At 32.9% G+C, this 13238-nt stretch overlaps 2 protein-coding genes across 5 annotated transcripts in view; one reads left to right on the top strand and one right to left on the bottom strand.

Moving 5' to 3' along the window:
- Nucleotides 1-1063, top strand: part of ebi (transducin beta like ebi) — a 77573-nt gene extending 76510 nt beyond the window's left edge. For all 4 annotated transcript variants that reach the window (XM_035354353.2, XM_035354352.2, XM_035354354.2 and 1 more), the window contains exon 15: nt 582-1063. In XM_035354353.2, coding sequence (XP_035210244.1) covers nt 582-611 — 30 coding nt within the window. In that variant the 3' untranslated portion in view covers nt 612-1063. The remainder of the gene's footprint in view (nt 1-581) is intronic.
- Nucleotides 1064-3801: 2738 nt separating this feature from the next.
- LOC118184656 (CRISP/Allergen/PR-1-like) overlaps nt 3802-13238 on the bottom strand; it is a 45752-nt gene continuing 36315 nt past the window's right edge. Inside the window, exons 8-9 of the mRNA XM_035354356.2 lie at nt 5631-5893; nt 3802-4419 (exon numbers count right to left, since the gene is read on the bottom strand). Coding sequence (XP_035210247.1) covers nt 4330-4419; nt 5631-5893 — 353 coding nt within the window. The 3' untranslated portion in view covers nt 3802-4329. The remainder of the gene's footprint in view (nt 4420-5630; nt 5894-13238) is intronic.

Raw genomic sequence — 13238 nt, 5'->3', positions numbered from 1 at the left:
TTTATTGATCAAGTTAACCAGTTTTATGCCAAATATTCAAAAACTGCATTTAACATGCCAAGCCGCAACTGTCTCATTAACTCAAATCGATCTTTTGTAAAATTAGAATATGTGATTTTATCTCTAAAAACTTTTTCATAGTTGCACAATTAAAAATCTGAATAAAAAAAAAATATAACATAAATCTTATAAGCTTTCTTTTCTATGAAGCTTTTATTCATATCCTTAGTCTAATTGTTATTTTAAGTTATTTGTGTGCAATTATTTGTATTGCAATTATTCTATATGCTGTGTATTATATAAAAAAAATGTAAGGGAGTGTGAAGTAGAAAACCATTGTTTTAAAGAGGATCACTGCTAGAAAAGGGTTGGGAAATCCTGCCCTATGCTGTGGAATGAACTGGCATATGGATTCTTAATTTCATTTACAGAACCAATTACATGTGGATAGTTAATATGCACCATATTAGATTCTGTTAATAATTACTTTCATTTTGTATTTATTATTTTTGTTCATATTCTTTCTGTGCACTATAATATTATAATTTTTTTCATATTAATTCTTTTCCCCTTTTTTTCAGGTATTTGTGTTAGATTTAAGGAAGCTGTAACAATAAACATTTGCATGCAAGATCACTTCATCAATTGATCATTGTCTTGAGAGCTTACAAGTCAACTGTCTATCATTAGTAGAAGGAAATCTATTAGTGTCTTTCTTGGAATTACCATGATCTTGATATGGTGGTAGATTTGTTTCTGGAAAGTGTGCCTATGGATTATATGTACAGCAAGATTATTGACTCACGTGCTTTATTCAAATTATTCATCTCATCATTTTTTATATATGAATTAGCAATCACTGTATTTTTTAAGCATTTCCCTCATCCGTAGATTGTTTATTAAAAAAAAAAAAGGTTTCCTGTCTTCGTGTAAATGATGTTTAAAATAAACATATGGACTTTTAAAATTTTCTTTGAACATTAAAACAATTATTGCATGTATGGTGCAGAAGCTATCAAGGTTATATTGTAAAATGAAGAAATAAATGTATATTATTTATAAATCTGTGTAGAACAATTTTTTTTTCAAGCAGTATATGTAACAAATAAAAAGTCAGAATCCTGTTAATTTTGTACCAAATACCATTACAATACATGTGATAAAATGAGAAAATTGCATGAAAAATTTAATCCTCCATTGTTGAGAAGCCCAGAAGGCAAAAGAAAAAAAAATTAAAAAGTGAAAAATTGCAATGAATGAAAAAATATGGAAGGATCAAGTAAAATTGCAGCTCTTCATGAGACCCCATTTTCACATAATAATTGTCTTTGTGAATTTATTTCTGGAATTATTTTGAAAATTTTAATAAAAGTTTAGAACATTAATTCTAATAGTTGAAATAAAATTCATTCTAAGAACAAGTCTGCTTTAAAGCAGTATCAGCATATAATTACCAGAAAAAAAAATTAATAGGCAGAGGTTGGCAAAAGGTATGGAGAATCAAAATATTTATTTATAACAATAATGTACGAATTTATTTAAACCTTATTTCGAATAAATTCATTTAATAATAAAAATTATGAAAAAATCCTAAAGCAAAACAGTGCCACCATAGTTGCAGCTGAGAGAATAATGGAGTTTTAAGCTAAAAGAAATTTTAACAGTATAATAAAAAAATGTTTATTATCTGTGTAATCATGTGGTCTATTCCCGGACAAAGCATTATAATTTATTTGATCCATTTTTTGCATTAATTTCAGTCTTCATTTTAAATTTATTTATTATTATTTTATTTCTTTCTTGCCTCATAAGCTTTCTAACTCTAAAAGATAAATTTTCTTGCTGTATATCAGGTGAAGATTTTTTTTTTTTTTTTTGTCAAAAATTAGAAGCATGTTGATATTTGAAAACTTTCCTTTTCTGTTATTTACTGCAAAAAAGTAAAAATAGAAGCATACCAATATTCATTCTTCAAATTATTGTTCCTGTTCTCTGACCACAGCTACATAATTTTTACTTGCATCATTTGTTTACTTTCATGTCTGGAAAATTATCTTGGTCCATTGTTGATGTGCTGAGATTTTTAAGGCAAAGTAGAAAATAAATATGATGGATATATTTTATAGTCAATATTTTTAAGTGATGTAAGACAGAATTTAGTCTGTCTTTTATCAAAACTTAACACAATAATATATTTCGTTATTGTTTAAACAGGTTTGACAAGTAGTATATATATAATTATATATATATATTAGTTGATTTTAAAACTTTCCATTATCAAGTCAAAAAATTAACACAGTCATTTTTAAGTGATATAAGACAGAACTCATGACAAAAAATTTAGTCTGTCTTTATACCAAAATCTAAAACTATAATGCATTTCATTATAGGTTCAGGTTTGATAAGCATATTTCTTCTATTTTGTTTTCAGTTGGTGCTTTTTAAAGTATTCTATTCATTTCTATCATTTCTCACAAAGTCAGAATTTGTATGAATTATTTAATGAAAATGCTAATTCTTTTATGAACAAATTTATAATATTCTATTTTAATAAACTTCTTAATTATTAAAGTATACCATTTTGTTTTTAATAACTGAAGTAAGTTATCACTGTATAAATAGCTTTGACATTTAACTGAACTGTTATTATTTTAAAGAAAATGAAACATTATTAACCATGACAGTTTAAAAAATTTGTGTATTTATTGTCTCAATGTTTTTGGTGGGGGGCCCACAAGCGGCCGAGCGGTAAAGTTGCTGAACACTGGTAGTTCGGTCCGAGGTTCGAATCCCGCGAACGGGCTTTCTGCATGGGTGTTTTCGTGGTTTTCCCCATGTGTAACATGTATATGAACCAGTTTCCCTTAGAAAGTCCTCTCCCTTTAGGCAGATAGCCCTCGAGGCTTTGCCATAATCACACACACACACACACAATGTTGTTATTTCATTCTTGTCTAGGGCACACTTTAGTACAAATGATACGATCATAAAATTTAACTCGCTTTAATTAAACTTTTCTGAATATCAAACTATAAAAAATAATTCACTGTAAAACTGTAGATGGTTCTTTCTGATTATATACCTTTCCATGAAAATGATTCTCTAGACAACATGCTATGTTGCCAAAATAGGCAACCCATGACTCATCAAAATGCAGTTAGATGATAACTTGAGTATGTGCATGCATGAAGTTGATAAATGTGAAATTCCATCTTCAAATTTGAAAATCCTTATTTTTTATTTTATTTTATTTTATTTATTTTTTGTAAGAAATCATAATGGGACTGTGGAGTTTTCCAAATGGAAAATGTTGTATTTCTTCAGAAATATGGAATTTCTCCCAAGAGTCAAGTATGAAAAAATTCACATTCTGTGGAGTCATTCTGAATTGTTGCAACTGAATTTTAGCAAAATGCAGTGTGAAAGAGTTTATGCAAAGTATTAGAATGTGGGATGTCGAAGTGTAATTCTTTCAGTTTTTTAATCAAAAACAGATCACTACATGCACAGGGAGAACAGCTTATTCAATGCCAAGTTTGTGCAATTCTATTTTTTTAACAAAAATATACATGAACATGCACAGAACAGTGCAAAAAGGAAAAAAATGACAAAGATTTTTTTAAATGTGTTTTTTCGTAGTTTCTTGTATTTTAAATTTTATTTATTCATTTCCTTTTTTATGGAGTTCTTATTGTGTCACCAGTATCAAAATGATTGTTGCCTCTTATGAGTTAGTGTGATGAAAAATTAGTTCCCATTGAGTTGACAGCTTTTTAGAGAAAGGTGCAGATTATCAGAAAATACTCTTGCACTTTTTATTAAATGCAAAATAAGCTGTAGTGTAGAATCAATTACATTCATTTTAATTCCTGGTATGAGTTAAGCACCTGAGTGGCATGGCCGCCCTTATCTTGTAAATTGGAGGGGGGGTATATCAGCATATAATTTTAAAATATTTTTCTTTCTTAATTTCTTTAATGGTGTAAATATCATCTTAATGAATGTAAGTTTATGAAAATAGATAATAAGTAACTATACAAATTTATCTAATAAAACTGTTTAAATGCAGGTCTTCATGAGCAGTACCACTCAGATAGTTAATTACAAATTATGCAATTTTTCAAAGATTCATGTGTTTCAGTCCTGATATAAGCTCATTGCTTTACCAGAAAATGATAAAAATGTTAAATGTTTATGAATGATTGGTAATTTTTCATTACAGGAGATGTCAGTTCTCAACATTTCAGATACGAATTCCGAATGGCATGTGATAATATACGATGGGAAATCATCAAAACAATCTAGATCTGTATGCACTGTTTAAACAAGTTACTTGCATTTGCCTTCCTGAGCAAAGATACTCTGCAGGTCAAAGTACTGAGGTTGTGAACTCACTGGCACAGAAAGAATAATAGAAATCTGGAAAAAAAAAAAGAAAGGTGTTGCAAAATACATGTATCAACAGATGGGAATTTGTAGAAAATATATTTCCTCATAGAAATACAAATATTTTGTAATTTTTATTAGAATTTTTATGTAAATAAAACTTCTAATTATAAGCATGTATTACTTCATATAAAATTTGACTATGTTTGAACAAAAAGGGGGAGGGATAGTTTAAACACTTTCCTGGAAAATACTGTATGCTTTTGCCGTTATGAAACAATTTAAGATTATATTAAATCATCTGATATTTTCTGTAAAAAAGTGTCTCTTGATGCTGAGTAAAAGTATTTTCAAATTTTTTCACAGTGTGTATTCTTAACTAATGTTTGCACAAAATTTAAGTAAGAGAAGAGGTTCTCATCAATGTGTGAACTGCATAAGACTAAGAAACAATGGCAAAGTTTTCTATCCACCCATCTTAAAAGGCAATGGAAAATTCTGCAAAGAAAAGGCTAGAAAAACTGCTGACTGCAGGACTTTTCTTTTGCTTTTGTCTCTTTTCTTTGAACTGAAATTGACAAGAAGAATGTGATTGCAGCAAAAATATAATTTATCTTTAAAATAGGGTTTTTTGTTAATTAGGAACCTGTTTTCATCTTTCAGATATTTTACATATAAAACAAACATTAAAAAAAAAAACTTAATATGTTCTAAAATAAGAATGAATTATATTAGTGGCTCATATTATATTTTTATAATGTTTAAAATAATCATAATTAAAACTTGCAAATGTTATCCAGGGATTCAAAAACTTTAAGTTCTGATACATATACATACACATTTGTTTATTGTAATTCTATATAATTAATTTCTTTCCATGTAATAGCAGCATGGATTTTTTTTCTTTAATTAGAATTCAGAGCGTCATTTGGAATAAGATAGCATGCTGCATAGTTGTATAACTGTGTAGATATATTTAGTGCCATGAATGTACCAAAATTATTAAGATGTAAATAAGTGCAGAGCGAAAACATCCAAATTTCAGAATTCATAAAATGCTTGTGACAACACATATGACACTGGCTGAAAGAGATGCAATCCTATATTTATAGCACCCATATGTGAGCTTATGTTGCTATAACACCAGTGCGTATTCAAGTGTACCATGCATTTAGCAATAAAAAGATTCTTAAATTTGATGTTACAGCAGCGTATTCAGTGAATAACTTGACCGAATTACTAACCTTAGTTTCAGCATTCCACGGAGCAAACAAAGTATGCCTGAAGAAATCTGGGCCCGTTTCTGGTTCTAAAGATATGTCATTAGTTTTGAGGCCTTTCGCCTCAAGATGAACCTTTACTTTAATGGTATCTGCTTTACCAGCTATTGTCGGACCTTTTCTGTAATTTATAATGATACAAAAAGTATTACTCTTTGCTTTGATCGGCTTGCTGAAGTCTATATTAGCTTTTGAGCCTCCAGGAAGAGTCACACCTACGTACTTGCCTGAAAATTAGGAAATGTAAAGTAACTAATGCATACTCAGGATACAAGTAGTATTATTCAAAATGAATTTACCATGTAGAAGTACATTTCCATATTAACATAATGTGTCAAAAAACTCAGTTTTCAATATAGTATTAGATATACAGTAATATTTCTGCATCATGTCTCAGTTTTTCATTTTGCTCGTCTGTAGGAAAAATTGAAATTACGAATTCTTTTACTTGAATTAAAAAACAGCATTTTGCTTATTAATGAATTGATATCCTTAATATCAGTTAGAATATTGAAATAAAATTCATACATAAAATAGCTTCTAAGACATTTTATGTGCATAACACAATATAAAAAATTATTATTTGTGTTGATTAAAGACATTGAATGAAAGAAATGAATAATATTGTATAAGCTTCTTAGTTTTTTATGAAATGAACTTATATGGTTATTTATATCACATATCCCCCCAAAATTCGAATGTCTAGGTAATTAAGAATTACTAGTTAACAACATCAATGACGGTTAATTAATACCTATCAGTGGCCACTGACAGCTGATTTGCCAACAAAGAGGAAAAACATTTAATTCGTTTCTTGGCTACTGTGCACTAGCAATGATTTGGGGAAACTTTCAGGTACTGCTGAGCCTCTATTTCAGTTGATGTAAAAGTAAGTAAGTTGTGCGTGAAAAGGAAAAAAAAATCTCTCAAAAACTTAGAAGAATTAATCATCACACTTTTAATAAATAAAATTTGAAGACTTATTTAATAATTGATGTTGTAACCTGTTATTTCTTACCATAAAAAAGTTTCAGTCTTCATTAAAGTAATTTTACTTTCAAACGATTTTTGGCATTTAATGGAAAGAGACTTGCTTTAGAATTCTGTATTGTGAAATTTGTAAAAAGATGTCGTTATCATTAAATACAAGGTGCCTGAAATGGAACTATCACTACCAGATTGGACCCATCATTTACTTCCAGTTCTGATGCAAAAAGTCAGCTACAGAGTGTCACCAAATCATGTGTACAGATTTAGGTACTAATATAACACTATGAAGGTTTGGTACCGAAAGAGTTCAAAAACAAGGACTATGGCATTCAAGAAGCAGAGTGCTGTACCCGGCCTACTGATGTTGATGAAGCAGGCCTGCGAGAACTCATGGAAGATGATCAATATGCAACCATTCGAGAGTTTGCTGAGGAGTTAGATGTTGGTGCCATATCCATTAGTTGGCGCTATGCGTCGCATAAATTTAATGTGCAAGTTCAATCACTGGCTGCCGCATGTAATGGGTCAAGCAAATGACAGACGTGTTCGGGCCTGCACTAATCTGCTCGAATATCAACGCAAGGACAATATTCTGGACTGGATCGTCACTTGTGACGAAACGTGAATTTACTTCAACAACACAAGTGGAAAAGGAGGTCAGTCTGCGCCCAGTGAACCCATCAGCAGCGTCGCAAAGAGCATTTTGACTAAGATCATGCTTTGTGTCTGGTGGAAATGCCGTCGAATTAACCACAAAGAGTACCTAGAAAAAAGGTAAAACCCTCGACAGTAAGGTGTACAGCGAGATGTTAGTCCGGTTGACGCTGCTATCAAGGAAAAACGTCGAACTGAGTGTTTGCGCAAAAAAGTAAGGTTCCATGCGGATAATGCAAGATCACTTGTGTCTGCGTTCACCAGCTGGACTCTGTACGGACTCGAATGGGATCTTTTGCCACACTCATCATATAGCCCCGACATCGCTCTTTCGGACTTCTGCCTTTACACCTGCAGTTACATCTTCCTGGTGCTAACTTCCATTCTGCGCAGGACGTCTGAAATAAGGTTGATCTGATTTGGGACTCGCAGCCACCAAGTTTTCTGGGCCGAAGTCTTTGAAAAACTACCAAAACGTTGACAGAAAATCACAGATTTGTGTGGTGATTACTACCTGCACTAAAAGCACTGCTGTCGTGTCTCTCTCTCTCTCTCTCTCTTTTTTTTTTTTTTTTTTTTTCTAACTTTATTAAGAACTTTTTTTGGCGGAAAATTTTCGGTTACAACCAGATACTTTCTTTTTATTAATACTTCCTTTCTCTGTCTCTATTTTTCCTCATAAGGAAGGAAGGGGCAACTTCTTTCTTCTTTCTTACTGCAACATCAACTTTTAATGATTTACATTTAAGTGCATATCTGATTATCACTTATTTAGTAATCCTTTCCTCGCAGAAAATTCTCAAAATTCAAGAGAAATCCCGTACCTTCTTATTTAAAACAAAGTTCAACAAAACTTTCGCTACAACCAGATATTTCTGTATGGCCCATAGGCACGAATTTCTTATCGAAGCTAACTGATTTTGCATCATTGAAAATTTAGGCGTGGATGTCACGAAGCTTCCACAAAAGTTGCATCAATAAGCTTTGCATTTGAGTTTAGATGCGGCTAATAACATTCAGTAGAATTCCGTTTATCTGAACTAAAGTGTTGTTAACCGAAGTCTCATGATACAATCAAAAATTTGCTAGCATCGAGCCGTTTAGGAGCTTTTTTTATTTCGTCATGAAGATTAGATAATTGGTTTATAAATTGGTAATGAAAAAGAAATAGCTTCTTATGCACTCTAAGAAATATCTGCTTAGGGACACTTTTGAAGTAGACTTGAACATGGACTAAGTTTTAGAGAAACCGGCTGTCACTACACAAGTGGATATTCATGTAGCCTGTCTGTCTCATTGCCACGAATTGAACTTGGCATAAAACTCTTAGTGTTTGTTATTCGTATCTTCTGCCACTTTGTTAGAAGTGGACGAGACATAAGGAAGCAGTCCCAGATCTAGCGGAGGGCAAGCCGGGGTTCTTGCCCCGGGCGGCAACTTTTGAGGGCGGCAAATTCAAATATAACGCTGGATCGTTTTGGTATGTTGTTCGCTAAAACAGCTCTCTAATTTTAGAACAATGTTAATAGTTTTAAAGCCAAGTTTAAAAACCTCTTTTAAGAAGATTTATAATTAAATACTAAGAACCCTTTTAAAGGAACATGAGTTAAAATAAAGTACCGATTACAACTATAAATACAAGATCAGAAAGAGGCCAATAGAGGGACTCCAGGCGTTGCTGATAGAATCAGACTGATCCTAACAGTAACATCTTGAGTCCCTGCATCATTTGCTGTCTAGGCCGGGCGTATTCAAATAATAAATAGAACGATAGATAGAAGAAGTCACTTGGTTCCCATAGCAACGTCTGCTGGGTAATGGAGAAGCGTTGTAACTGTTTTTTAAAAGCTAACCCAAAAAATTAACTTTGGGCCATCCTGATTTATCGAGCATATACAAGACACAGATATTATGTCTTGAAGCTGAAGCAAGGCATTTAGATTTTTTTGCAGCCAGTTGGCAACTTAGGCTCACCTTTGGTTTGACTCGGACCGGTGGAACGCATGTTGGATTTTAAAGCTAGATTTATTATTTCTAAGGTGGTCGGGTGTTTTTTTTTTTTTTTTTTTTTTTTTTTTTTTTTTTTTTTTTAAGATATGCTTGCTTTTAATAGCCCGCACTATATTTAGCAACACATGACCATTTATTTAGGACTGTTCAGTGTAATTATGTCAATTCTTAGTTATTCTTATTAAAGCAATTGATAGTGAATTTCATTTAGATTAAAAGAAATCATCTGCGCGTCGAGAGGGATAAAAGCGGAATACAGAAAACGACCCAAAGATAAGGCCAAACAGAGAAAACAAATTTCAGCTAAGATGAAAAAATAACTTCACGGAAGAAGTAAACCGTCAGATCTTGCTGCAGTTCCGATTTTGCTGAGATTCTATAGGGAATTAATATTTCTTGCAATTTGTAGGACCAAACATGACGGCATATATCATCCCCAAACAATCTACAAGTCAGCATTTGAAAGAATAAACTTCTTCATCGACATCAAACGAATAGCTGGAGGACATGAAACCATGATATAAAGATCTCTTCATTGAGATGGGAGTGGGCAGCAGAAAGACGAAAAACTAAAAATTTTTGATTTGTTGGACGCATGCAGTTGGCTGGTCATAAAAAAAAAAAATTAACGGTCACCAACAATCTTTCTTAAGCAGTCAATCAGTATTATTAGCCGGTAAACATCCGGGAAAACGTAAACCTCTATCCCATTGAACGTCATGGCAGACATTTGACTTGTTATACAGAATATTAGTAAATAATAAAAAGCTTAGATATTGGTTTACATATTCTAAAAACAAGAATGCAATTTTTTGTACACCCTGCAAGATTTATCAGAAACATGGTGCTACCGTTACACCAAACAACAGGATTCATTAATTGGAAAAACGTTTTAGCAAGATTAACTGAGCGCGAAGCGTCTGGAATCCATAGAGGTGCATGATTAAGTGGAAAATTCGAATACAACAAATGAAATCGTGCCAAAGCATCGATCGACTCATTTATACGGAGACAGAAAAATGAATAAAATTCTGTATAGTCATGGATGCGGTACTATATCTTTCAAAAATCTGTCGTTCTTTTCTTGGGGCTGATGAAATCCCAAGTAGCCGATTCACAAAGTGTCCTCGACCTAGCGAAGGAAATTTTCTGAATGTAATCTCTCCACTTGCCAAACATAATTCAACTCTTAAGTACAAGCACCTAACAAAGGAATCTATTTACCCCATATGTGTCTCATACCGAAAAAAATGAACCAGGTGACTCAATACGTAAAAACGTGTGGTGATTGTGTGAGATAAAGGAAAATTTAATTGATTTTATAGAAGTTGGTGGAAAGATAGGAGAATGTATTTCTGAACGCATTGTAGAAAATTAGTGTCTTAATTAACACTTGATGGTTTATATATTGGACAATGTCGGTGTCAGTCTTACGACAAAGGGTCTAATATGGCTGGCATTTCTAAAACAGTACACGCTAGAATTACAGAAATAAATAAGCTGGATGAATTTGTGCCATGTATGGCTTACTCCTCGTATTTTGTCAGTATGCATTCTGCTTCTGCGTGCCCAAAAGCAGTTAATCTGTTTGGAATTACTCAGAAAATACTTCCCTTTTTTGACGGATGCACTACTCGACAGTATATTATTAAAAAATGTACAAAATACAACTTAAAAGGAAGCAGCTAGACGAGATGGTCGGAAAAATATGTGGCTGTGAAAGTCCTTCTAATGAATTTACCGGAAATATTCAAATATTTAAAAGAAATTAAAGATATTTCTCTTGATGCGGAATCAAAGCATGAGGTAGGACATCTGTTATATGCTGTGAAAAATTTGAATTTACTCAACCTGAAAATTTGAGCAAATACTTTCTAGAATTCAATCGAGTAAATATAGAAATTCAAAAAGAATTCCTCTTCCGCGATCTGTGTAGTTAACGAAAGAACTGACCAAAACTGAGGAATTATAAAAAATGAGAGAAAAATCCTATGGAATATTGGATACAAGAGTCTAAAACAGTAGACGAAAAAATTGCAGTTGAGTCTATTCTGACAAATAAAGAATTCAAAAGCACAAAAAGCAATCTGATGAGCTGTTTGAGGACGAACCACGAACACTTCAACCTGTTCAGATCGAAGTTTCAGCAAATTAAAACATATTAAAAAAATATCTCCGATCATCGGTGAGCAAGAGCGTTTATCAAGTCTCGCGATTCCGGCAACCGGAAATCAAACCGCAGATCTAATTATGACGATTCCATGCACTCATTTACAGAACAAAAGGCTTACAGTGTAAAATTTTAATTTTCGTTACTAATTCCGTGATATTTTAATAGCGTTAAGGCGGCAGGTAAGAACTTAAAATTACTTATTAAATAGAAAGTATGAAAAACAAGACAGGAAGCACGAATACTCTCAGTAATAGCCCATATTCTGTATAATCGTTTCAGAATACTTCCTTTCGGCAATAGCCCATATTTTATATGCAATGGTTCCATTAGTGGCTGAGCAATAAAAGCTGCTGAGCACTAGTAGTTCCGTCCGAGGGTTAAGTATAGGTGAATGGGCTGGCTGTATGAGTATTTCCGTAATTTTCGCCGTGTGTAACATAGATACAAGCCAGTTTTCCTTACAAAGTTGTTTCTATGGGATATTCCTCCTTTTCCATGCAGAGCCTAATGACGAAGCACATAGGTAATAATCAGACAAATGTCCTCAGCAGTGGCCGAGTGATTAAGATCGCTGTATACTGGTAGTTCGACCTTGCCTGGGTTCAAACCCAGGCGAACGGGCTGGCTACATGGTTTGTTTTCGTAGATTTCATCATGTGTAACGTGAATACGAGCCGGTTCCTTTAAAAAGTTCCTCCACGAAAGCATTTCTCCTATAAGCAGATACCAGTCAGTCTCCATAAAAATATTTTCCACAAGGCATTCCTCCCTTTCCATGCAGTGCCTAATGGCGAAACACATAGTAAATAATCAAACAAATGTCCTGAGCAGTGGCCGAGTGATTAAGACCGCTGAATACTGGTAGTTCGACCTTGCCTGGGTTCAAACCCAAAAGAACAGGCTGGCTGCATGGTTTCTCTTCGTGGATTTCCTCATGTGTAATGTGAATACGAGCCAGTTTCCTTTAAAACGTTCCTCCACGAAAGCACCTCTCCTCTAAGCAGGTAGCCCTCCTGTCTTTGCCATATTCATATAATCTAACCCAACCTAATTTAATCAGTAATGCAATAATACGGAATAGTGAGAAGCTTAGGGTTTGCCCGTTGTCTCTAGAACGGAAAACGAATGGTGGCGAAGACTGGAGGGTTAGAAGCATTCAGGATTAGAGTTAAGACAAGGCTTGAAACCGAAAGTAAGCTCACCAGAAAGGCGATTCTCCTAGGGAGAGGAAGAATTTCTAATTATGTAACTCTGTTACGTTTTTTTTTTTCCTTTATAGCCAAAAAAAAAATCTGATGTGTACACCACATGACTTCCTTGTACGGAATATTAAATTATACGCATTTTTTCTTGCATTTTATTTAAACTTATTAGATTGAATTAAACCTACTTCGCCGACAGCGCATAAACCACAATAGAATAAATGCATTCTTTAAAATTCACTTTGTTTACCATAGCAACACTCTGACGCTAGGTTTACTTAACAGTATTATATTTCGTTTATATTATAACTCAGAATTCACAAAATTTATATCATTTAAAGAATTATCTAATCGTTGCCACATGTTCTATTCAAATACTATAATAAAGTAAGAACTATGTATAAAAGAAATTAAGCAAGCAAAACAAAAAAGAAACAGTTTTTCACAGACGATTGAGTATTTCTCATTCAATTAATTCAGTTTACACTTCGCGACAAGGCAAAAATACATAAAAACTCAAAATATCTGTATTAAAAATTACGA

Source organism: Stegodyphus dumicola, chromosome 8 (assembly GCF_044657685.1).
Source record: "Stegodyphus dumicola isolate Sdum_Otavi_A_Nest chromosome 8, ASM4465768v1".
Lineage (NCBI taxonomy): Eukaryota > Metazoa > Arthropoda > Arachnida > Araneae > Eresidae > Stegodyphus > Stegodyphus dumicola.
The sequence above is the reverse complement of the archived record's forward strand: the minus strand, read 5'-3'. Positions and strand labels throughout refer to the sequence as shown.